General features: G+C 40.8%; 1 protein-coding gene across 1 annotated transcript in view; it reads left to right on the top strand.

Annotated features, from left to right (window-relative positions):
• The first annotated feature begins 1,627 nt into the window (after positions 1-1,627).
• GPC5 (glypican 5) overlaps positions 1,628-27,192 on the top strand; it is a 778,126-nt gene continuing 752,561 nt past the window's right edge. The window contains exons 1-2 of the mRNA XM_075726418.1: positions 1,628-1,793; positions 21,192-21,353. Coding sequence (XP_075582533.1) covers positions 1,628-1,793; positions 21,192-21,353 — 328 coding nt within the window. The remainder of the gene's footprint in view (positions 1,794-21,191; positions 21,354-27,192) is intronic.

Below are 27,192 nucleotides of genomic sequence, written 5' to 3'. Positions count from 1 at the left end.
TGAAGTAAACAAGACAATTTTTATTTTTTTTTTTAAAGCAGGAATACTTTGTATTTCTTAGCCTGCAAGAATTTTTCCCTGTCTCCTAATACTTTATGTTCATATGTTTATTGTGAGTGCTGCGTGCCTTGTAGGTGTTGAGGTTGGCATTTCATGTTTCCCAGAACTTCCTCTACCATCTTCAAGCTGCTCAATAAGATCCTACATTTTCTGGCTCCTGTATTTGGGTTGTTTTCCCCAGCGATATTTTTCAATATTTAAAAACAAGTGTTCTGTTTAAGAGTGTTTTACTGGCTGACAAGGGGTTTGCTGCCTAGTATCAGCTTCCGTACAAGGTATTGCATTTTTTATTATTTCTATTTTTCATCTAAACCAAATCTTTTTTCCCCTTCTTTTTCCTCATGAAGGGCCTAAAATGTCTTTTGCTGTAGTTTGCTTTATCAGGAAGATTATAACCTGTCATCTATGTTGACTCTTTATAAATCAACAGTATAAGAACAGTAGAACAAATTCTATTAAAGAAAATTTCATATGATGTATGTTGGAACTTGCTGACAGAAGGAAGATGCCAGGTCCAGGAGTATAGATGATTCAAAAAAGAGAAATACTAGTCCTCTCCGCTTCTTATGAACTAAGTTGTCACTCAGACTGGTTAATATTAATGTAATGCCATTCTTTTCTTGCTTTGCTCAGCAAAGGCATGGTTGATCTGTAGTGCAAGTTTTAATAACTTATGTGTCAATTTGTTACCCATATTCAAATGGATGCATAGAATAATTCACTCTTAGAACTGTTTTTACAGTCTCGTGTTGGAATTGCTGCTACAGATAAAAGATTTAAGTTGAAAGCTGGGGTAGACTAATGCTGTAGAGTGCTGAATGGCCACCAGCGGCTTCAAAACGGACTAAGAACAATTTGCAGCTATGAGGGGTAAGGTGTGCTCTTTAAATTTGTGCATGGAGAGGATTCTTAGCTCTGGCATCAAGGAAGCTATTTAAAAGATAACCTGGTGAGTCCCAGCTGCTTCCTTGGCTGCTCTGACGGATACCGTTGGACTCTGGCTTGTAGACCCGAGAGGGTTTTGTAAGCGGGTCCTTTGTCACTTTTGCCGAAGAAAACTGAAATATTTGAAGACATCTTGAAGATAGTTCTTGGACACTTTTGTCAGAAAAGCAACAGTTTGGCGTTTGAAGCCAAACTGAACTGTGTGCGCTGGCTGCCGGTTTGTAAGCCTATCGCGAATAGTTCCTAAGAGCACTACAAATGATTTCAAATCGCTCTTTTTTTGGATGCGTTTTGGGGGTTATTGCTTACGTGCCAATGCATCGCTTCTTTTCCCTGCAGGTCTCCCCTCCCCACCCCGCACCCCCACCGCCGCGGGCGTACCTGGGGGGGGGGTCTCCCCCACCCCCAAACGTGCCGTGCCCACCTCCGAGCCCCGACGGGGCTGCGCGCAGGCACCGCGACCCCCGGCGCCGGGTGCCCCTCCTTGTGCGAGGGTGGGCAGCGGGCGGGGGCCGGGCCGGGGGAGGGTCCCGGCGGGGGCGGCGGGCGGCGCTGGCAGCCTCCCCCCGCGGCGGCGGCGGCGGTCGGCGGCGGCGGCTCGGGGGCGCTTGGGCGGCGGGCCATGGCGGGGCAGAGCCTCAGCCTCGGCGGCCTCGGCCTCGGCGTCCTGCTCCTGGCCGCCGCCTCCGGGGGCGCGGAGCCGCCGCCCAGCTGCGAGGGCGCCCGGAAAGTTTTCCAGCTGCGGCAGCTCGGCCCCCTCAGAGGCGTCCCGGAGTCCCCCCGGGCAGGTAAGGGAGAACTTGCGGGGGGCAGAAGGCGCAAGGAGCGGCGGGGCGCCGGGGGGCTGCTCGCCTCGCCCGGGGCTTCCCTGCCTGGGTGCGGGGAGGGCGGGTTTGAATTTGGTGCCGCTGTCGGTGATTAGCGGGTGGTGCCGGCGGCGGGGGGTCCCGCCGGTGCTCCCCCTGCCACCCCCTGCCCGCGTCCTTGCGGCCGGGGAGCGTGCGGGCGGAGCTGGCTCCGGGCTGCATCGGGGAGTGGTGGGGCCCTTCTCCCGGCGGGGGGGTGCCTGGCCCCTTGCTCAAGAGAGTAAATGCTCTTCTCGGGGTGCGGGCTCTGCAAAAAACTGGAGCACCCCGACACCTGCCTAAAATCCCCTTGCGCCCACGTCCACCGCCCTGTCGAGAGGGGAGAGCGAGCGAGCCAGCTTGAGCTGGGGGGGGTCACCCTGCTTTGGGCCGTCCGTGGGCCCGCACGGATACACGGGCGCCGGTGCCAACCCTGAAGGAAGGGGAGAGCCACCGAACCGCGTCTTGGACCGGTGGAGTTACCCTTGTGTGAAATGAGAATGATTTACACCACTGCAAGGGGTGGATCTGCACGTTCCGTCTACAGGATGTCTGCCTATAGCTGTAACTGAGTAAAATTCCCGGGAAAGTAATGTCTCAAGTAGTGGCAATTTCAGTACATCCTAGCACTTACATCAACGAAACTTTTTTTTGAGCGGATATCAAATGACGTGACAAAGCATGTATGTAATAAGACTTGTTAGGTTTGGGGGTTGTTTCCAGCCCTGTGAGAACATCGGTTGATTTCAGTAGTGCTAATCACAAAATAAAAATGCAGATATTTTCATCGTCAGGGATATAGCGTTGGAAAATACTTTTTTTTTTAATACACATATCTGTAAAGTGTGTTCATGTGTAGATGACAAGTTAACTAGCAAATGTGAGTCAATGCTTTCCTGACAGAAAATTACTCTCAATAGTACAAAAGCTGAATTAACATCCCTCCCTCACTTTTAAATATCAATAGTCTCTTCCTTTTTTTTTTTTTTAAGATAATCTGTGTAGTTTTTATTAACTCTGCAAGTTGAGGTGAGGCATACTATGTTTATTCCTAAAGGAATCACTTCAAAATACAGCTTTTTTATGACTCTAATGTTAAACATAACAGATTATCCTAACCTTAACACAGTTAATATTGCAGTGTGCAGTTTACAAATTAAAGTACTGTATTTTGGTTACTAGTACATTTGACAACATGTGTTGTCTTCTTACATTGTCCTTAGTTAAAGATTTTATTATTTTCTTCACTAAAAAGAAAATAAACACTTTAATTGGAAAAACTGAGTAGATACTGTGCAAATGAAGATGTATGGGAAGTGAAATCTGAGTCAAAGCCCTGTCAGTGATTTAAATATTTTGTGTTGATTATTTGTGTGAATAGCATCAGTATGAATGATATGGTATCAGTTTATCTATGTTCTTCTCACTCTGTAGTCTAGCATAACTATTACACTTTCTCTGCCATTGTCATTTATTTTGATACCATACATTCACTTGTGTACTGGGGATGGAGGGGAGACGTTGCATTGAGGGAAGAACTGTGGTACCTTCTGTATGTTTCTTCTGCCCTCCTCTCTGATTTCCTCCCTTCCTTTATAATATTTTTATAACACCACTCTCATTTTCTGCTTTTGACTTTTCTGTATTTCCTGTTCCTGAAGCAAGAGCCAGTTTTGAATTATAAGAGTAATAAAAGAATTCCTTTCTCCGCTGCTGCCCGTGCAAGCAGTGGTCAGCAGGAGGTGCGATCCAGCTGCATGGTCAGCAGCCTTTCACTCTTTGAAGGAATTACATTGCTGTGGGCAGCCCGGAAAACACCAGCCCTCGAGCCGAGTACAAACGTCAGAGTCCTCGCTCTGAGTAGCTTTGATCTCAGATACACACGAAACAAATAATTGCAAACAGTAAAGTCTATTCTGAATTGGAGATGACAAGAAAATGGGGATTAAATGAGTATTTTAAAGGTTTAGGTGTGATTTAAGGTATTCGTAGGCTGGAAACGTGATGTGAAGTGGAAAGAACTGTCGCTTTTGCTACTGATCTTCTATATTAAGCCTTCTTTTGAGGCAAGAAGTGAAAAATATTTTAAAACCTTTTCTGATGGCACTTAGAAATGTGTTTGTGTGTAATACACACACACATATATATATAAACACTTTCTGTAGGTGTCCACTTGTGAAAATACGTGTCAAAGCTGCCTTGATAAGGCTTAATTTGCTTGCTTAAATGCAGGCATCTGGCACCATTTGAGTTTCCCTAGAGTCTCTGGAATATCCCCGTGGGGCCGGCAGATGCGATACCTCTGGGAGACTCGTGTCTCTCTGGAGCTGCAGTGGGTGGCTGGTGGGATAGCTTTGGCATCTCGGATGCTCCCTGTGGGCAACTGCGCTGCGTGGTCAGTGCAGCCGGTGGCATCCAGGAGCTACTCAGTTACCAAACGTTAGGTGTAGACTTCAGAGCAAGCTGCATAGGTCCTTTGCCTGTATTGTATTGCCTACGTTTCTTTATTTTTAGTGGTACCTTAGACCTAGCTTGTATAAGGACACCTTCATTTAAGTGTCTTAAGCTGCACCATGCCTTTACATGGTGAAGGAACACTAGCTGAAAAGGAGTGGGAATGCTAGTTGTTGTATGGATTTGTGTACAATGGAAGGCTACCTCTACAGTCAGTAAAATTATAGGGAAGAAGTTGGCTTGTATCGGCCTTATTTTCATTGCATATATTAAAATAAAAGAATGTAGCATTCATAACTATTTTTTCCTCTTCTTAGTGGCCGTAAAAACTAAGCAGCCTTACATCAGTAAATCATGAAAATTGTAATGCTATTTCATCTGGGGACTGCCATATGTCTATATTTTCAATATATGTTGGCTCAAAAAACCTATGCATTATTTTATATAATTTAGTTTTGCAGCGATTGTATCTAGTTCATGCATGTTTAAAGGAGCAAAAATACCTCTGTCATCGTATGCAAAAATGCTGGATATATGCATGAAGGTGATCTTGAGGGATAGGGGAACCACAAATTTGAGTTTGTGTTATCATTCATATAATACAGGATATCATGTTGTTGAAATTGGCAACTGATATTAAAGATTAATTAGTATTTTTAACAAAACCAAGATTTTTATTGCTACCCCCCAGCAATGAAGAAACTTGACTAACTGTGCTCGATCTTTTGTAGCAGTGATTTGTGAACTATAGTATAGACTTACGCTAAGCCCCATCACAGGCTATATTGAAACATTTGCCACTTTCCTACTGATTTTAAATGCTAGTTGCAAAAATACTTTGTTTTTTCCTGTCTGGTTCTGTACAACAAGTGTGGTGTTGTTGGGACTGGACAGAAAAACCTCAATAATTAAAAATCCTAAAAGACCTTTTTCATTTTATGGAGAATCAAACAATATGCAAAGCATGAATTTAATATAAAAAGGCCTCAAAGGTTTGGGGGTTTTAATTTTAATTTTGTGTATATATATATATGACTTGGAACATTTAAAAAAATAATTGTTGTCTGCAAAATATTCTTTTTTTTTTTTTTTTTTTTTTTTTTTTTAATTTCCTGTGCTCAGTTTCTGGTATTGTAACCTAAACAATTTTCTTGAAAAATTCCACTCTTTTACCCCATATGTGCTTGTAAAGCTAGAACTTTTAGCTGATTTCAGTTGCTCATTTTTCAGACAGATTAAATGGGAGCTCTCAACTCTCCTTGTTCTCTTGGTTGCAAATAAGATTTCGTCTTTGATTTTTCTTCTGTCAGAATCTGTAGAACAGGAGAATAGGATGGACAGTAAACCAGTCACCCTTGCCTTCTTGATAAAGGGCTTCCAGTAGGTACATCAATAAACAAACCGTCAGGCTTCTGTTCGCGTCACAAAGCTGAATTCCATGGCTTATTGAAAAATGTTATGTTTGCTGGAACTGTATGTTCCTGATGAAGTAGAAAAAAGTGCTGGAGATATTTTTCCAAGTTCTCAGCAGGTTTTTTTGGTTGTTGGTTGTTCAAGTCAGTTTAAAATCCAGATCCAAGATCAACTCCAGATCCAGATGCAACTCCAAGATCATCTTTGAATTTTCATTTGGGTTTCTAGTATGATTTACATTCAGGTAATTTGGATTTTGGTTCTATCAGAAGTCAAATCAAGATTTTTTTTTTTCTTTTTGGTGTGTGCAGGCAGGGGCACTTCTAGTTATGCTATTTGTCTGATGTTCAGATTGCTGGAAATTTAGGCAGAGATGGAAAGTGAGTTGCTTTGTCACCTCAGTTATTGATGTTCATTATATCACATCTTTTTTTTTTAAAGACTCTTGCCTACAACATAATTTTTTGTGTGTGTGTGTGAACGTACACTGTTGGTTCCTGAATGCAAGTAGCATTTCACCTCTGGATCCACAAAATGATCACTGTGGAAAAAATTCTTAAAAGATTTTGAGATTAAAACCAACAAAAAAATGGGCCTAACTATGTAGCAGCTTATCCATTTCTATCTCCCATATTTCAACTTCTCTAGGAAGTCAGCAGTGCTCAGTAGCCTTAGGACTTGATCTGGCTGGCATGATCTGAAAGGCGGTGTCCATACTGCTAAATAGAGGACAGGGGACCAACTCCTGGTTCTTGTGCCAAGTGGAATAGATTGGCTGATGTCTGTGTTGCTTAAGACTGGTATCCTGTAGAAGGGACTGACTGCCCTCACTAGATGGGGTTTGCCCTTGAGTCTTCTCTAGATCCAGTATGATGCTCTTGTAATGCCAGGGCACTGTGGATTTTTAGGGTTCCCTTCCACCGCAATTCAAGCAGCCTCAAAAAAGGAAGGCTTTTCGCAGGCAGCGAGTGTAGTGTAACGCGAATGCATGTTCTGTGCCGTGAGCTGTAGCGCGGGTATATGGAAGGATGCCTATATCTTGCTAGGATGCCTGCTCGTAAGAGGATGATCTGAGAGGGTGTTATGAAGGAGCCAAACCTGTACTACAGCGTTGCCTACGGTGTCCTCTGAAAGCAGTATGTAGAATGCACTACCTCTAGAAGTGCAGCTGGGCACTGCATTGAGGGAAATCCTGGCGCCATCTGAACAGAGCCACAGAAAGAGGTGAGGTGATAGTTCAACAGTGTGGACCGTCAGGGCCAGGTGCTTGAGGCTGATCCCTGCCTGTTTTATTTAGCAATGCTGAAGTACTTTACAGCAATCATAACGGTGGCGATTAATGCTAAGTCTGGAGTGGCACTTGTAACAAAAATGAGTTAACAGATATTAAAGGGCAAGCATGAGAAGGACTCATGTCTGATACAGGTTGCAAATCCATTTTGCAATAAACCACTGGTTTGAACAACAGCTTCCAGACCCTACGGTATTTCAGCGCTGGCTTTCAAAAGACTGTTTATCATGATAATCCTAGGTCTGTTTGGGGATTTTTCAGACTCTGGATTTGATCTCATGGAAGTATTTGTCTAAGTAGACAGGCAGAAATTTACTACACATCGGGTATTTTCTCTTCCTGGCAATTAACGTCCTTATGCTGTCAGCACTTATTTATCTCAAAGTACTGAAAATATGGATTTGTACAGCGGTGACCATGAATGAAAGTTTGAAATCAGTTCCAGATCTGCTGGAAATAGGTAAATCTATACCTCAGAATAATTACATTTTATTGTTGCTGAACTGTCTTTTCTGCACCCAGCTAGATTGTTTGCAGTTGTAAAACCTTTCCTATACTATAACTGTTTATGTTAATATATATTTATTACAGGCAAAGTTATTTCACTTCTTGCTGTCTTGTGATCTTGTCTAAAAATAGATTGCAGTGTAGAGCCTTCAGAACATGGTACTGAAAAGAGCCAATATTCCTTATTGGAGCAGAAGATGTTTTCTCACTGTATTTCAAAATAATTGGTTATTGACAAAACAATTCTTGTGGAAGATAGGAAGTTTTTAGATGTGAAAACACAGAAAATAAGTGTGTGGCTTTTTAACATTGGTTGTACTGAAATGGAACGACCTGTTTCACCTGCTGGTTTACATAACCTCTTCTGAAACATTATCTGAAAGCTGTTGATTGTTCTGTAGCTCTATAAAGAAACAATCACAAAGCCACCCTGTGCGTTTTGAGCAACCGCTCCATTTTTAGTCAGTTGGGTTCTTTTGCATGTTGTATTTGGTTACTTCTTCCTGACCATTGAAAACAGCTGTGTTTAATGAGCTGGAACAGAAGTGGGTCAATAAAATGTACTTTATATGTACGTGATTAGCAGTCTTAAAGTATAAAACAAAGTTCCCTTAGGGTTGGGAGTGATATCCATGTTAAAAAGATGCTGCTTAAAAAAAATTTTACCATAAAATCAAGGCAATAAAAGAATATTGAAGAGTCAGCTGACACCATAAACAAATATTTATTACTATTTTAGAGTTTTGCTAAAAGTCTAAATGTCTTCTTGAAGCTATTCTAAAACCCATAATAAGCCTAGATAAAATTTCATATTAGCTCCTGCTTTACAAGAAGCTAAGTGCAGAAGGTTTGAAAGCTAAGTAGTGCCTAACATTTGTTTAAAATATTAAGCACAGTTTGGGTAATAGAGCTAATCTTTAGGTTATTTAATTTTAATACTAAATAAGTATTATGCGTGTTTGTGCGTGTATACATATGGAACTGCATGTGAGCAGATGCTGTGTATATTATTTGTTAATAACTAAAATGTAGTACTTGAAAGGTTGTACACATTGGAAAAATGACACAAAGGTTTTGTGCAAGATCTGCTTTTCTGAACCTCGTAGGAAAAAGGAGATCATTGCTTCTAAGAAATAAAGCTGCTGTTTACTTGTGAAAGAGACAAATATCAAGTCAGCAGGAGAATGAGGAATAGTATTCACAAGTTCTAATTTTTGCTTGGTATGACAGCTTAGCTGCACACTTCTGATTGTGAAATTATGGTTTATTATACAACAATGCCATTGACTAAAATGATGATATATGCAACACAATGTTATTTGTGTTTGAGCCAACTTGATAATAACACTTCGCCAAGTGTTCTCTCTTAAATCTTCAGTTCCAAGCAGAAAGAGGACATTTATATGCAGTTACTATCTGCTAAGATTTGGAGGGTAAGATAGGTCATCTTATATACATGCTAGTGAGGTGGGTTTTTTATGGTTTTTAAATACTTTGTAAAACAAAACCAAACCCTCTCCAAACTCAGTACAGCTATATTTTTCATTGGGAATAGTTGTAAGTCTCCTGCTGGCATTTGTGCCCATATACAAGCTGTGTTGAAGTTTGAAGATTGAGCAGTTGTATTGGGGAGACTTCTGTAATGCACAAATTTGTATAATGTCTTTCTAATAAGTCATTTATCAGAAAACTGTAAGACTGTAGTGATGTAAGAGAAGCAAAATACATCTAGGTGGGAGGTTTCCTTTTTTAGCCTTTTCAGAGTAATTTTTGTTTCTTAAATTATTTGGTATCTAGACTGTGTAATAAGTTTATTGAAGAGTTTAGTACTCATCCAGTGTTGTCTGGAGTAGTGTGAATTGTAAAGATTATGTCATGTTGTGGAAGCTAAGTTTTCTAAACCTTGTTTTCAAACCTAGAAATAATTCTGGACATGCAGAAGTCTAAGACTGAATTATCAGACCTGCTATACAGGTAACAAAGTAAGACCAACTGGCCTGCAATTCCCTCAGTTACATTCTTGCTCTTTTGAAGATAGGTGCAACATTTACTCTATCCTCACTCACTGGGGACTTGCACTGGGTCAACAGCCTTTTAAAAATAATAGGGAGTGGCCTCGCAATGACTTCAAACAGCTCTGTCAACACCTTTGGATACCTCTCACCTGGTCCCATGCGCTTGTATAGGCTGAGATTTCACAAGAGATCCCCCACTCAATCCTCTTCCACAGCTGCTGGTTCCTATCCTACTCAACCCTTGTCTCTAGGCTCAGAGGCCTGGGCTTGTTGGTGAATGCTGAGGCAAGGAAGGGAGTGAGCACCTCAGCCTTATCTGCATCCATGGGCACTAAATCACCCACCCCTTTCAGTAGCCGTCCCACTGTTCCTGGTTTATTCTTCGGTTGTTCACATAGTGGTAAAAGCTCTTGCCTTTGATACATCTTGCCATTTTCAACTTCAGTCGAGTCTGGCTTTCCTGGCACCATTCCTTCACACCTGGGCAATGTTTCTATATTGTCCCTTATAATCTGCCCATGTCTCCACCTCTCACTTACATTCTTTTTGCAGTGAAGCTGAGTAATGAGTTCCCTGTTTACCCAAGCCTGTCCCTTGATAAGTCTACCCACTGGAGTGTCAGGATGGACTGTCTGCTTGGACAAAGGATGGTCCTTAAAGACCTGCCAACTCTTCTGAGCAACCTCACCCTTCAGTGCTGGATCCCAGGGGATCCCATTTGCCAGTTCGCTGAATAAGCAGGTCTGCTCGCCTGAAGTCCAGGATCCGTACTCTGCTACTCTCCTTCCTCGCACCCCTTGGGATTGTGATCTGCACTGTTTCATGGGCACTACAGCCAAGGCTGCTATTACCTTCCCCATGACTAGGTGGTCCTTCTCTGTTAGTATCAATCCAGAAGAGTGCCATACCTAGGTGACCCACCTAGCTCCTGTGATAAGAACTTGTCCCCAGTTACCTCCAGAAATCTCCAGGTTTGCTTGCATCTCTCCATGTTCTACTTCCAGAAATTGTTGTGAGGTTTAAAGTCTCTCATGAGAACCAGGATCTTGCTTTAAAGAAGACTCAGTCCATTACCTTATCCTGACCTTGCCCTGTATCAAGTTCATACCACTATGTCATCCTCACTGGACTCTTCTTTTGTCCTGGGTCACCACATGCCATCAACCTTCAACCTGCTCCTCTGCATGAAGAGCAACTTCCCTTCTTCCCTGCTCATCTTTGCTGACAAGCCTGTATCTGTCCATTGCTGTGGTCACTCAAGCTGTTCCATCATGTCCCGGTTATTCTAACTGTGTTTGGTTCTTTTGGGCATGTGCAGAGCTCTAGCTTTGCCTGTTTGTTTCCCAGTGTGAAGGATGTTATAGAAACTGTCAAATCCAGCAGATGCTTCTGGAAATTCCTCATGGTTGCTGAAGCCCTGCTGGGCACACTGTGAGAGTTCACTAATGAAAACACGCCCTCCCTCTCCAAATCACAAGCACGTGCACATTCATAGATCCCTTGAATGTCAGCATTGCAGCCTCCCAGTCTAATATCCATGACTGATTCCCCTGAACTGCTATACCAATCTCCTCCTGCTCTCCTCTCCATCGTTAGTCCAGCTTGATGTTTGCTAGTGAACAGATGTATGCACTCGCACATTTGTCTCACAAGCTCCTCCACAGCTGCAGATGAATATTGGCATGGGCTCTCTGTCTCTCCAGTACCCATACCCGGATTCTGGGCCTCCTTACCCACCACTGGCTCACACACCGAGTCTTTGCAGAGGTAGGACTCCTCCTACTCAATGGCTATTCCATTTTGAAATTTGCTAGTAAATTACACATAAACACACAGGGAAATACAAACACATTGAGGTATTTGCTGTTTCTGGCATTTAGACCTCTCACACCTAAGCATGCGCATAGTCCCTGGTCTCTCCAGTTGCTGGTATACAGATCTTACAGCGCTCATGAATAGGGCAGAGAGTGAAATTACACATAAAAGTTACTTATGAGAAAAAAGCTTATTAAGAATATAGGCTAGACCATGGTGCTTAGATGCAGTGCTCCGTGAAGCAAGTGTAGTACACGTGACCAACCCCTTTTATCCCCCTTTCCCCTCTATTTTTGCATGCTGCTTTCTCCTCTCATCCCACCTTCTCCCCACCTTTGGCTCTTACCCTAAACATCCCATAAGAAATTTTGTACAGTCCCACAAGCCCCTTATGTTACCACATAGTAAGTTGCCCACAGTCCCAAGTATCCAACAGTACTCAGGTGAGTCTTGTTTCCCCTTCCTCATCAGCTACAATGTTCAGGCTGACCCTCTCTTACAGGCTCCGAGTTCCTTTGTAGCCCATCAGTCAGTAGCTGACAAGTTCTGGTCTTTGTTACCCATCCCTGTTATCACCTGCTTTTTAGTGTTTGTGTGTCTCTGTTTAATTTGTCATTTTTCTTGTTGCTTGCCCTTTCTTTTATACTGAATAGTCCATAACCAGGCAACTTAATGGGCCAGATACCATTACATTTGATGTAGCTTCACGTGGGCTGTGTGCATTTGTGTACCTGCACTGGAGGTGGGCCCCCTTTCAACCTGCTTTATCCTTACAGAGCATGCTCTCGCACCAATCTCTGGGTCACGTGCACTTACCACCGCTGACCTCCCTTCCCAAGCTTACTTTCAAACTGTTACCAGCATCTTCCTGACGTGCCTATTTCAAAGCCCTCCTTGCCAGGTTGGCCAGCCTCTTGACAAAGTTGCTTTTACTCCACTTTGTCAAACAGATCCCATCTTTCACTAACAAGCCTTCTTTAAAGAGGGACCCATGGTCATAAAAGCCAAAGCACTGTGTGTGGTACTTACAGGGAAAACTGCTCCGTACAAATAGTCTAAGACAAATCGGGATGAAAAGTGGTTTACTGGTTTGTTAAAGACACCTGACAACCAGTTAGTTATACATTCAGGATCAATATCAGTAATACAAGACATAAACACAGTGCTAGACACAAAATGTTAATAAACACCTGTAAATTTCTAAGCACCTTTCTTTAACTAATTCCAAAACTTTCTAGTCCCCTGTCCCTACCATGGTTATATGCAACCCCCACACCAGCTGTGCAGCATCCCTGGGTGCACACCCCTCCTGCGGGAGACATGGTTGCCTCAGCTTTGTGTGCACCCCTGCTGCTCCCAGCGCCCCAGTGATGCACCCCAAGGTGAGGGGGATTGCTGCACCCCCAGGTGGGGTCCCTGTGTGCTGTCCCTGCTCTGCCAGCCCACTGCTGGGTGCAGGCTGCTCCCGGAGCCCCCTGGGGAGGCTGCGCTGCCCGGCCTGGGCAGGGGTTGGGGTGCCCCGCGGACACTGCCTGCAGGGACAGCCCCCCTGTGACAGCTGCTGCTTTCTCTCCACCATCTCTCCTTGCTCTCACAAATATTTGTGCGTCTTGCTCAGGTCACTCCATTTCAAAAACCTTGTAATTCCCCATTTAATGTTTGATACAGCTAATGGTCATCATCTTCTTCAGCATGATGCGTTTTGGGCAAATGACTCTCAGGCAGTTCTGCGGTTTTGGTGCATCTTCCTGGTATTAACAACCGCTGTTGTCACAGATGACAGAACAGCTGAGGGGGGAAGGCACCTCTGGAGATCCTTCAGGGGAGCCCACTGCTCAAAGCAGGATCGGCTACAACAGGTTGCTCAGGACTGTGTACAGTCTCCAAGGACGGAGACTCTGTAACCTCTCAGGGCAACCTGTTCTAGTGTTTGACCATCCTCATGGTGAATTTTTTTTTTTCTGAAGTGGCTGCTTTGCCAAGGGTAGTGAATGGATTATTGCATATTTAAGTTAATAAATAGGCTGCGTGAAAAAGAATAAATTAAATTAGTTTTAAATAAACATAAAAAGCATTAACTTAAATTAGAACATGTCCCACATGCCTAAATTGTGCTTTACTTGTTCTCTTTCAGGTAAAATTTGAGAAAAATTGTGGTTTCAAGAAATCTGTACCTTTTAATTAAAAGGAAAAAGCCTCTAAAAGTTTAGTAACTAATCTCATTCAGTCCTGTAAAATGTGAATGCTTGTATGTTGCTAGTAAAATTGGTGTATGTTACAACTGAGGATAGCAACAAGAGAACATGGCATTCTTTTTTTTCTCTTTTTATTCTACACTAGGAATAGAATTGAGTTAAATGTAATGACCTTGCTGTGGTAAATGTGTTCTCGAAGGTCAAAAAGAACAAAAATTAGTTCTGATCAGGAAATATAGAGCCTAAAGCCCATCAGGAGGATATACGGTACCATTTAACATTTTACATTTTCAGGGAAGGAGTTCAGGGAAGAAGCATGATATCTCTGTGTGTATTTAATGTCACTGACTTTAATCAATGCTAGAAGCTAAACTAGTATAGCACTTTCCCCTTTTTAACATCAGTGAATTAATCTTCGCTACAGTAACAACTGAACCAAAGTGTGTACTAGTCCTGAAATTACACAAGGAGAGACGGAGAAATAGAGAGGCTGTATCAAAATTGCGTGGCAGCACCCTGTAGTTCTGTTCATCCACTGGCTGGTGTCTGCCCAGCTCCCTTGTAGGCTGTGTGGGGAAATCTTCCTACCCCTGTGCTGGAGGGGGCCGTCAAATACCTGGAGCTCGGCATGGAGCTGAAACACGGCCAGCACGCATGCGAGGACTCCGTATCTGGGGAGAGCTGCTGCATCCCACAGCTAAGATGTGCCCAGGGCCAGGCAGGGCCCAGACCAATAATTACGGAACACAATTTGTACTTCCTGAAGAAATCACAAATGAAATTCTCATGAGATCCCACCACTGTGGTGCTGATGAGGTTAAAATTCAGGAGCCCCTTTTCTCTGCTGGTGTGCTCTGATTACTGTGCACTGCCCCTATGCACGCAACTCAAAGCAGAAAAAAAAAAGCAGCGGGAACATCACAAGTTATGAATTATCAGCTTCAAGTGAGCACTCTGCATACTTTGAAGGGTTGCTTCATTAGTTGGGTTTTTGTTGTGTTGTCTTTCTTGCCTTGTGGCTGCTGCCATCCTTATCCCTAAGTGGCAGCAAGCCAAAAATTTAACTCTGGCTCTTCAGCAATAGCTGAAGCAATTTAGCTAACTGCTGATCTCATATGGCTGATTCCCCCCACACCCGCACATACACACACAGAAAAAAACCCCACAGACAGAAAAAAAAACCCAGAGGATGTTTACAGATGTCAGAAAAGAAAAGAAAACGCATTGTCCATGCTCCATTTGGATCACACTTACTCCAACCACTTACAAACCTTGCTTCTTCATTTAATAAACCAATAGCATATGTCATAGAGAAAGTCAGAATAGTTTTTTGTAATACTCTGAATACCATGGAAACACTTCTGTGATGCTCTAAAAAAGATATACTTGATATTTCAGACTAGTATTAAGATCATAGACCTAGTTCAAAACTGTAGTCAATAAAGACCGTGATCGATCTCTGCATATGTGCTCCCGGAGAACAGCTAGAAAATTTAAATTCTTGTTGATGACATTAATACAAAAGTGTCTAATTTTAATTTTTTAAATTTTCCTTTGATTCTTAGTGCTTTTCACTTCAACTGTACTGAAATAGCTAAACTAGCCCCGAAAACCAGACTTGAGTGTATTCGTTATGCTCCACCTGCAAATTAACAGTCAAACCTTCAATGTTTTTCTGCTTTTAAGACTTTCTATGCTTTATTAATTCATTAATTCTGTTTGCGGCCTTGAAAATTTATTTCCTATTGATATGCTAACTTTTTTGTTTAAGTTCATCTCTGGAAAATGTGTATATTGGACACTCCATCACTGCAGAGAAGCAAGTTGTGAGAAGCGTAGCACAGTGCATGAGTCTTCTGGGTGGCACTGCATAGTTCTCTTTTCTTTGTAATCATGTTTTCAGCTCATGAAGAAGAACACAAGAAAGTCCTAATGTAGACAATGCTTAGTAAAATTAATCTAGATTAATTTATCCTCCTCTTTGTTGTTTAATTCTAGTTCAGACTACTGCTGTGTTTCTTATTCTGACAGATTTATTGGGCTTTTATAATCATACTTAAAATATTCTGAGGTTAAGAATAAAATAAGGATAATTAGGCATCTTAAAAAAGTATGAAATCAAGAAATATGAAAATTACTGAGAATTGTGCTAGAAAATAAATATTTGGGGGTTTATATAAATATATAATTATATTAAATACTTATGAAAGAGAGGTGCATGAGATGAGTGGATTGGGGTTCTCAGGATGCTTTGTGAAATTGGAAGCGAGAGGAGCATGTTGAGAATGATTGCTTCCAGTGTCTGGTAGAATAAAAGGGTTCGGAAGTCAAAGCTATCATGAGGGATCTCAGCACTAATGGCAAACTGAAGGAGCATGTTGCAGGAAGAGTGGAGAGACCTTTTTTAGAATAATATAGGAGCAGTGGGTTGTCTTCTGGATATCTAGAAATGAAATAATTTGTTTCATGTTTTTGTCCCCATAAAACTGATGCAGCTTTGAGGGAAAGCCAAGTTCAGGGCTGTTCCGAGTTAGCTTCTGTATCAGTCTCTTAAGTAGGTGTTGAGCATGTTTCTTGCAAAGACAGGTTTTGGGCAAGGTCGGACATGAATTTAACACGTATCATCACATAGTAAAATTTCTAATAGCCCTAGAGGTATCAGCAACATAGGAGTTCATAATTTGATCCAGATGTTAGTCTGATTAGATGAATTGATGAAATGATGAATTTGCGCCTAACTGTTCAGCTTCTATTTCTTGAAGCCATCTTATGGGACAAAAATACTCTCTTAATAGGCCATTTCCATTGTAGAGTCCCAATTCAGCTGTACTTAAATTAATGGGTATATTAGTTACCAAATCTAAGTTTGAGCAGCAGTGTTAATAATGATGTACCAGACACCTCAAAATTCACGCATCTGTGTTAAAAAAATCTCTCTGTCTTAAATTTGTAGTATCACAAGTGACCTCCGTCCCCCCTGCACTCTTTCTTCATAAATCATGCTGGCTAGAAACTTCTTTATGAAGATAAAAGACTTTCCTGGAACAGCAGAATTGCAGTTTTAAGAAAAAACAAGTACTGCAAAGAATTGTAAAATTGCTTGGTTTATCAATGTGAGACCAATAGACAAACACTAATAGATCAGGTTATATGACTAATTCTTTCTTTCGGAGCTCTCTGCTCATTTGTTTGAAGGTTAGTAGAGAAATCTTATGTACAAATAATTAAAAAAATTAAATAGAGAATCTGTTTTTCAGTAAGCAAACATAAATAAATCCTTTCCTTTTCAGAAAAGAACCTAAAGAACATATATAGGGGAATAAAGAATACAGTAAGTCTGAAATTGGTATGGCATTGAAATGTGTCCGAACAACTTAATAACGCGGTTCCTCTCTTTTACAGTGTCTGTTACATGACTAGGTAGCTGCCTGCCATTTTTTGACAGTAGTGAGTTGGGTTTTGTTACAAGCTGATGATAATATTCAGTAACCAAAAAGGAAAAACGGCTGTTGTAATGGAATACTGTGAATATTGTTATCGGTATAAACATTTTTTCTCTTCATGTTTGTCAGGTGTATTGCTGCTGGCATACTACTGATGATACCTTGGCTTGTCTCGTACTGTGATATTCTTTGTGTGAGAAACTCTTTGAGAATAAAAAAAATAAAATGGGAGAGAGAGAACTGCATGTCATACCTATGGATAGACCTTTCTGGTATGATGAGTAAATATTGCTGCAGGCTTATTTATCATTCCTTTATTTTGTTTGTAGGTGGGTGGTATATTAGTCCAGTTTACTGCTTGCTGTTTTAACAGCATGTTATTTTAAAATTCTCATTTGCTGTAGCTAATATTTAAACTAGTATTCAGTATGACAGCAAATGTATCTAATCATAAGCAAGAGGATTTAAAAGGTTTAATAGAAACTTGCAGTGTTTTATTTCCTTAAACAATGTCAACTTAGATGTATTTTGCATTAGAGTTATTGCACCTGAAGTTGTATGTGTTTTATATACACACGACATAATTTACCCCTGGAACAGGTAGTATTAACATAGCTTTAATCCTTACATTTCTTGATTCGAGTCATGCACCACTAATTGTTCTCTTGGCCCATTCCCTTGAATAACCAGCTGTCTCTTTCCAGAACCAAAGTTTGCTGAAGCCATCACCACTATCCTGATAAAAAAGATTTAACTTTTAAACAAGTGTTGTAAGAGCTGCAGCTATAGGTTGCAGAAAAACAAACTTTCACATAGTTCAGGTGCCAGCTTTGCCTGTTTACAAACCTAGGTGTGGCCAGCCTTAAGCGCAAGCATCTGAAGTGGTTGCTTCGGGTCCTGTGACTTGGCCCATTCCCGCTGCTGCTCTGTCCCCACTTTTTACTGGGTTTTAGCTGCACTGCAGCAATTGCCCTCTGCAGAGGAGCCTGTGCCCAGAGCAGCTAATCTGCTCTCATGGGATGTGTATACATATGTATTATAATGCTCTTATGTGATGTAGCAGTTTCTACATCTGCTTTGTTTTATCCTGGGCTGCACTTTGGACTATTGCAGGGCATGCCATTATTTTGTGAGGAAAAAGTGGGATGAGGAGAGGAGTCTTCAGTATTTTGGGGGTGGGATCATGGTGTCTGGGACTGGGAATGTGGGAATGCTGCAGGAAGGTAGGGACGGTCAGCAGTGCAGGGGCCTCAGTTTGGAGAGCTGGTATGGACTGGTAGGTTGGAGTCAGTGGGGTCAAAGGATTGAAATCTAGCTTGGGGAAGCATGGGGCGTGCAGTAGGAGATGGAGGAGAGGGAGGCTGTGTAGAGTTACATGGATTCTGAGGTTGTAGAGCACTGGTGAACTGTATTTTTAATACTTATAATAAGAATTATTTTAAGATGCTCATTAATGTTGCTTGGAGGCAAGCAACTTTGTTTAAGGCTGGCTCTGACACTAAGCATTTTCTTTGGCATGCATAACATAAATACTAGAGTAGCTAATAAATAGATAACTTAATAGACCACCTTAATTTTGCAGATTTATTTTTATTCTTTGGCTGAATTGGAATGTTGGAGGATGGAATATGTAAGTTTTCACATGGCAAGAGATTTGTAAAGGCAGCCGTCCAGGAGAAACTACTTAGCTTGTAAATTGTAAAAATGTACATACTGAAGAACACGGACACTCTATTTTTAAATAAATGATGAGGATAAATAGCCTTCAAAAGCATCAAGCTCTATGAAGAAAAAGTTGTCTTGTAGCAGTAGTGTAATACTTAAGAAATAAAATTTTTTAGTACTCGTGGAAGTGCAGTGATTCATACCTGCATTAGAATAGTTTTAACTTTCTGTTGTGATAGTGAAGGTGTTCAGCTTCCTGGACTGTGGCTTGTAGGTGTACCGATCACTGTGTGTTAAACTGCTGCTGGAAACCACTTCAAAGAGATTTACAGAGATATCACTTGCCCTAGTTCATTTGCACATCTAGAGGTTACGTTCGTTCTTTTTTGTATGCTACCATGAAGGCAATCTCCAATTTGTGAATTCTGTATGGTAGCAGGATTTCTTAAAGTATCTACTGCTTTTCCATTAACATAATGATATTTGCTGCTGCTTATGTCTGTGAAACGCATTTATTTCAAGGCACACATTTTTACCATGGGCAGTAAACTCTTCTTGTGTATATGGAGTCAAACTTTTGCCTCCGTAAATATGGAATTACATCAATTCCTGAGCAGTGCTTCTCACTAAAATGAATTAGTTTTGCCTGAAAACTTACATCATATGACCTGAAGCATGAATCAGAAAAGATCCTTTAAAAATTAAGAGAAATTCTGTAGTATTTAATACTGAAGGTTCAAACGTATCCTCCTTCCACGCCTCCTTTTGTATGCAGGGACCAGGAATTGTGAAGGTGGAAACCACTGATGCCAGAAGGAAATGTTCAGCACATCCGAGACCATATTATCTGCAATTAGCAAGGGAAATTTGTTTATTTGGCATGGGAATCAAATTACTTCTGTGTGGTATCGTAGAGACAAGTGTTCATCCAGGAACACTGGATAACTTTCTTTTTACTCCCCTTTTTTTTTTTTTTTTAATGGTCTGTATAATTTACCTATTTCATTCTGATCTCATGCTTTTCTAAATGTGATTTCTATGGAATCTTCTGGATCTTTTCTACCTGTCTAAATATGACACAGTGGGTTCCTGCTTCAGGATTGGGATTGCTGTATGTAAATAATAACATTTTTTCCCACTCTGTAGCTGAAGTGAAGTTCCAGGGCCAGGAATCCCTTCATTAAGATTGCTTCAACCAACACATGGATGAGGAGACATAAGTTTGATATAATGAATTTAAACACTTTGCCATTTTTCCAGAATCTTCCAATCCAGCCCTCAGTAGCTTAACTTTTCATTCTTAGCTTTCTGGAATATATTATTTAAAACACCTAGTTTACATAAAATAACTAATGGAATATTTAGGGTGCAAAATGTGTAAGGCCTCCCTTTTCTCATAACTATATTTATACTACCTTAGAATGCTTTGTCAGAGAAAAATGGGGAAAAAAAAAGATCTAAAAGGAATGTTAAATCTTGTAGGTTTAGTGGTAGGGAAATAAAAGGTTAAGTACAAAGAGGTAGTGTAAGAGCTGGAAGTGGGTACAGAGGCAAGAGCAATGTGGATTTAAGTTTTGACTTTTGAGTTTCTTTTTTTCGTCTGATCATGATCTTCCCTTTTTACCTATTATGAAGGATGATGCATATACACACTATATTTGCTAGAAATCTTGTGACATCTGACAGTGAAACAGCATATCTGAGAACAGAATTTGGATTGGACAGTTAAATTTTGTATTAATATAATTTAAATTCTCACAGCTTTCTTCTTTCATGAATTTTTTGTTTCCTCATTTTAGAAAGCATTGTTTAGATACAGTCTAAAAAGATTTTAAATACCACATGATAACAAGGAAGGTGAATAAGGTATTTTCATTCTTGATTATGCTCCAGTTGTAAAAAAAGTATGAAACAGGCAGCTGTTACAACAGTACTGAATTGCCCCTCTTGAATTTCAGCGTGCCTGAAATTTGAAAAGGTATTCTTTTTTAGGAACATTTCCAGACCTGTTAGTGAAGTAGTGAATTGGCACGATGGATGGATGGAAACAGCAGACATTAGAGAAAGACACAGTAAGAGAGATTAGACTGGAATTTAGGACTGCTCCTATCAGGAATGGGCTTTCCACTGGTGTGTTTGTAATATTTAGCAGTAGTCAGCTCTTTCCAGTCCAAGTTGTACAGAAGAAGAGTGCCAGCCATGAGCTGGCCCAGCAGTTCAGTATTCTAGATGATGTACAAGGCATATCCAATGTATTTTACCAGCATTAGTTAGCAATTATTCACAGCTAGAATAAGATTACAGAGTCAGGGGAATTATATTATATGACATTAATTAACTGTAATAAGCATACTCTTCCCACAGAATTTTAGTTAGTATTCCCGTCTAGTTTTTGTTTAACAAGACCAGATGTCTTTAAAGCTTTGAATATTTCTTTTATGTGTCTATACCTAGGTTAAAAAAAAAAAGTAACTGTTTTCTATGTATTTGTGTATTGCATACTTCTGTTTCATAGTAATCAATGTAATTATCTCTTTCTCTAGGGGTTGATCTCCAGGTTTGTACTTCTAAAAATCCAACATGCTGTACCAAAAAGATGGAAGAAAGATATCAGACTGCAGCAAAGCAAGATATACAGCAAGTGCTTCAAACATCAAGCGCTACGTTAAAATTTTTAATATCTCGTAATGCAGCTGCTTTTCAGGGTAAGGCTTTTTGCTTTTTGTTTCCAAACTTGTTCATGCTTTTCTTGATTTTCATCTTTGATTAGTTTATGCATGTAATAAGTTATCTGTTAATTTTTAGTTTCTTCCTATGCTTTTATGCTTTCAAAGAAGGAATATTGAATCATGCAGGGGATTAGAAACTGCACTGCTTTTGGAATTTCTGACTTTTAAAAAATTATATTTGAGAAAAAAGTAAGAAATTGCTTTGATTCAAATTGTAAACCAGTAACTTGGTATTCCTCTTGAACTTCTTTAATTTGGACGATACTAAAATGCAAAATTACTGCCTGCAGTGCTACAAAAGAGAGGTGGTGTTATTCCAGTATTCCACCCACCATGTTCTTTGTCTTGCTCTACTAGAAATGCTTGGGTAGTTTGTTTTTGAGGTTCATTTTTGGGTTCTAGTTTTGTAAGCTTTTGAGTTTCTAAAAAAAAACCCCTTCTGAGTTTCTAAAAATAATAAAAAAAAAAATTGGAGGTTGAGTGACAGTTGTTCCAATGCACAATAGGAAGCTATCTGATAATTTAATAGTTATTTGGGCTGGTGGTGGGATTGCCTTTTAGCAATTACCTTGCATAGTATTCTGTTTTCTCTGAATTAATAAGGCATAAGTCAGTGCAGAAATTGGTTAGGAGCTGGGAAGATGTGAGAAATAGTGCCAATATGAGGTTGTATGTGATAGAAAGGGATACAGATTTCACATGTGTTGAGGACAAAGCCCTACAGTCTTGTCATTTGTCTGTTAATGTGTACTTATGGCCTTAATGATCACTTGGTTGGACAGTATAAGATGGTGACCGTACAGGCTTGGGAAGCTGTCCTGGTCACTTGTTTTTAACTTGTGAAGCTAAAGTGGTTAGCAGAATGAAAACGATTGCCTAAGGTCATAAAATGGGCAGCAAAGTTAACTCTGGGGTCCTAAAGCCTTCCCTTTTTGAAATTTAGGCTGTCTAATGCTAAAAAAAGTTGCATTTGCTCTCTACCTTCTGGGAGTATTGCCATTTAGCGGGCCTAACACAGCTGTCAATGGGTCTCATGATCAGGAGATCATTGGTAAAATGTGCAAAGAAATCTTTCCCTCGCTCACTTCTGCCTTTGTTCTTCCTTCCAACTTCTGTATATTATATATATCTTCTTTCTTTTTTGCACCATAATAGTATACTATGTTGTATTGCTTTGCTGACCTAGGGCTGTAGACTCTGTAGAGCTCACTAACCAACTGTACTTTTGTTAAGTGAGGGCTGTACTCTCTGCCTTAGTGTTTTGACACCTCCTCCTTTCCCCAATCCCTAGAAAAAAACGCAACACAACAATGCACAAAAAACCCCTTACATATGTAGATAACATACTTGTGCAATCCCAAGATTTCTCTGTCTTCACAAGAATGGGATTTAAGTGACATTTAAGTGAAGTTAAGTGAAATGAGGACCCAGAAACTACATTTCTGTTGCTTTTATGTCCTGAGGGGCTCAGTTAGTGGGGTGTTTTTAGAGTGTGTGCAGTGTACATCTCTCCATAGGTGAGTTCTCCCTGAAAGACAGGGATACATGCATGCCTTTGAGGAGAAACAGTTGTGCTTCTGTCAGGTACAATCTGAGCAGTTATTCAGGGTGTGGGTTTGTCCTGGTTTCAGCTGGGATAGAGTTAATTTTCTTCCTAGTAGCAGGCATAGTGCTGTGTTTTGGATTTGGTATGAGAATAATGTTGATAACACACTGATGGTTTAGTTGTTGCTGAGTACTGCTTATGCCAGTCAAGGACTTTTCAGCTTCCCATGCTCTGCCAGGTGCACAAGAAGCTGGGAGGGGGCACGGCCAGAATAGTTGATCCAAACTGACCAAAGGGGTATTCTATACCATATGACATCATGCTCAGTATATAAACTGCAGGGAGTTGACCGGGGGGCAGCGATCACTGCTCGGGGACTGGCTGGGCATTGGTCAGCAGGTGGTGAGCAATTGCATTGTGCATCACTTGTTTTGTATAATTTTTTTTATCATTATTATTATTTTCTCTTCCTCTGCAGTCCTATTAAACTGCCTTTATCTCAACCCATGGGTTTTACTTTCTTTTTCCGATTCTCTCCCCCATCCTCCTGTGGGGGGGGAGGGTGAGTAAGCAGCTGTGGGGTGCGTAGTTGCTGACTGGGGTTAAACCATAACAGGGTTCTAGGCCCTTTTCAGCTTGTAAAGATTCAAACTGTATCACCTGCCAGTCCAAGAGGATGCTCTAAATGACAGTTCAGAGGCTAGTGTGGGCCACACGCAGTTTTCACTTTCCCAGTAATGCCATTTTACAGTGTAGGAAGGAATTCAAGACGCACTGACCCAAAGAAATGAGCCTGCCTCTGTAGCCTAGTGATGATATGTCCTCCCTATGGAGGGATGGTTTCAGGACGGCTTGAGAATTGCAGTTTTTCACTTTTTTTGGTGAAACACGTGTGGGCAGTTCTTGTTGCAGGAATGCAAGCCATCCTTCCCAAATATGTAGCCTAACACTAATTACTTCTCCTACTGGCTTTGTTTCCACATTTGCTTTTAAATAAGTATTTTTCAAAGCATATACTTTAAAGTATATATATTTTACATACCTTATACACTTCATATATTTTTGAGGTACATGCTTTAGTACTTTTGTCTTTAATTTCCTTTTATGTAAAGAAGTCTTGGGGCCAGTTCTATTTAATATCTTTATCAATGATCTGGACGAGGGGATCGAGTGCACCCTCGGTAAGTTTGCAGATGACACCAAGTTGGGCAGGAGTGTTGATCTGCTTGAGCACAGGAAGACTCTACAGAAGGGTCTGGACAGGCTGGATTGATGGGCCGAGGCCAACTGTATGAGGTTCAGCACGGCTGGCAGTGTGCCCAGGTGGCCAAGAAGGCCAACAGCATCCTGGCTTGTATCAGGAATAATGTGGCCAGCAGAACTAGGGAAGTGATTGTCCCCCTGTACTCAGCACTGGTGAGGCCGCGCCTCAAATACTGTGTCCAGTTTCGGGCCCCTCACTACAAGAAGGACATTGAGGTGCTGGAGCGTGTCCAGAGAAGGGCAACGAAGCTGGTGAAGGGTCTGGAGCACAGGCCTTATGAGGAGCGGCTGAGGGAACTGGGGTTGTTTAGCCTGGAGAAGAGGAGGCTGAGGGGAGACCACATTGCTCTCTACAGCTACCTGAAAGGAGGTTGTAGGGAGGTGGGTGATGGTCTCTTCTCCCAAGTAACAAGCGATAGGATGAGAGGAAATGGCCTCAAGCTGCATCAGGGGAAGTTTAGATTGGCTATTAGGAAAAATTTCTGTATGGAAAGGGTGGTCAAGCATTGGAACAGGCTGCCCAGGGAAGTGGTTGAGACCCCATCTGGGGAGGTATTGAAAAGACGTGTAGATGTGGCGCTTAGGGACATGGTTTATGGATTATGATATTATTGAGATTTAAAACCTTATTTAACCTTGAAGTAGTTATTTGTGGAAAAATATGCTGTTGAACATACCACTCATTTTTGAAGAATTGCTACCGTTGCTAACTATAATTCAAGCTAAATGATTTCAGATTCAGAAACCATAAAAAGATGCTGCTGATGTTTTTTGGGTTTTGAACTCAAAGAACATAGTAAGACATTTTACCTGGTCTGAATTCAGTTTTGACCTGCTTTGAGCAGGAGTTTGGACTGGAGACCTCCTGAAGGTCCTTTCCAATCTGAATTACTGCATGACAGCATTCACCACCAAATCTTTAGGCCTTCCCTTTATGTTTAGCTGAGGCTGGACTGTGCAGCTAGGAGTGCGATTACCTTTTCTGCTACTTTGGCAACTGGACAGATAGCTCAGCGGTTTCGCAGAAAGCGTGAAGGGGATTGTTGGGGTGTGTAGAGAGAGGAGCAGGTATCGTGGACTTTGCCACTGTTGTCACCTGCCTCTTTTCAAAGTCCGTTGAGGTTGGATGCCTTGGCCTAAAAGAGGTAGAGTGGATCCAAACAGAACAAACAGCTAATGTTTTCTCTGTTTCTTACACATTCAGTAGAGAGAGGTAGGCAGTTAAAATAAGTGATCTGTATCTGCCTTTGGAGGTCTTCAGAGGTGTGTTTTTTCTCTGTACTAAATACAGGCTAGAGATACTGAGTACTTCAGGATGACTAAGTACTTTAGGATGACTGTATTCATGAAATGAAGCACCTGTCTGCCTGTCTACCTGTCAGTCTATTAACTGTATGTGTGTGCATGTATCTTTATATGAGATTAAATATAGATATATATTGACATATCTTTGTCACGTTCTAGTGTTTCTTAAAATCCTGTGGTTCTATATTGTGGTAAGTGCTGCCTGTTGACGGTAAGTGTCTATTGACAATTTTCAAATGTTGCAAAAATTCCATATCTTTTAGGACATGTCAAACTACATGGTGCAGATTGCACCACTTGTGTATTGCTTCCTAGCAAGTGCTGTTACAGTTTTTTCCTTACATTTCAGGGTGTTTCAGAACATGTATTTTCTTTTTCACTGTGAATCTTGTTTCTTTTTAATACCTTTGAGGAGTGGTAAAGGAACAGAAGGATAGGTGAGAGTGAATTTAAATAAGATATTAATCTGGTAAGTGGGAGATATATTATGGAGAGCAAGAAATCATTCTTCCCTTGGGAAAGGTGACTAGAGAACTTAAGCTGTATGATAATCATGTTTCAAGACAGTTGTTTTGCTAGGATGATATTCTTTCACATCTCTGCATTTTTAGTATTTATTACCTTAATAATAACCGAGAAAAAGATTGTGAATGCTGTACGGGGATTGCCATAACATCTTCATTCTAGTGGTAACCATAAAACCGAATGCTTTTTTAACCTTTATTTTATACGCTGTAGACCTATATAATCATACACAAACACACACACAATCCTTTTGCACAGTTCTTGGATGTTACTCAGAGTTCACACTGACCCTTGTCTATACCTCCAAACAAAAGAGGAACAAGTGCTTCCAGGGTCAACCCTTGTAGTCACAATGCAGTGCCAGTTTTTGTGTATGGGAAAAAAAAAAAAAATCCCTACGGTTTCTGACAACTTGGAAAGGAAATGAATAGTCATCTAAGACTGGTGATTTGGAGTGGGATGGAGCTCTGTGCAACAGAATAGCAGATCTTGTGTCACTTCACTATTTTTCCACACAGCTCATAACCCTTTAAAAAGTGGCAATGTATGATACAGAACAAAATAGGAGCTTGTCTGGTTGAATGGGAAATTTAGAGATAATAATTAGATTGTAGAGTCTGAAAGCAAATGGACTTTTCTTTGTGCTACAGTATTTGGCAACTCTAGTACTGTACAATTGATTTAAAAATATGGAACTGTAAATCGCTTATGAGTGTGGCAACCTGTCACCAAAACCGTGGACTTGACAAATGTGCTTCTGTAAGAAAGAGGTAATAAACTGCATTCTTGAATACAGCATTTCCTGACACATTTACTACTATGTAGGAAAACTCTACTGCCTTTGTGATGTAGGTTCTGGAGTATATTGAATCAGTTTTTTCTGATGCAGTTTCACGTTCTTCTGTGAAATTATTACTACACAATGGATCAATGTCCACTTTATTCTAGGCCAGAATTAAGTGAAGTCAAACTGTTACATCATATTGTTTGAGGTCACAGTACAATTACTACATTTAAATATAATAAAGTTGTAGTCAGTAGCTAAAATAAATTGTGTGAACTAGAAAATGTGTTGAAATCTTCTGAGCTGCTTTCTCTGGTAGCATGGTAAGCCATAAGAAATAATGGAATATCGGTTCATCCTTGTGAAACTAAATCTGCCCTGGCACTGATTCA

The sequence above is a fragment of the Pelecanus crispus genome, chromosome 1, assembly GCF_030463565.1.
Source record: "Pelecanus crispus isolate bPelCri1 chromosome 1, bPelCri1.pri, whole genome shotgun sequence".
In the NCBI taxonomy this organism is placed as follows: domain Eukaryota; kingdom Metazoa; phylum Chordata; class Aves; order Pelecaniformes; family Pelecanidae; genus Pelecanus; species Pelecanus crispus.
Note: the sequence above shows the minus strand (reverse complement) of the source record. Positions and strands in the feature narration are given on the sequence as shown.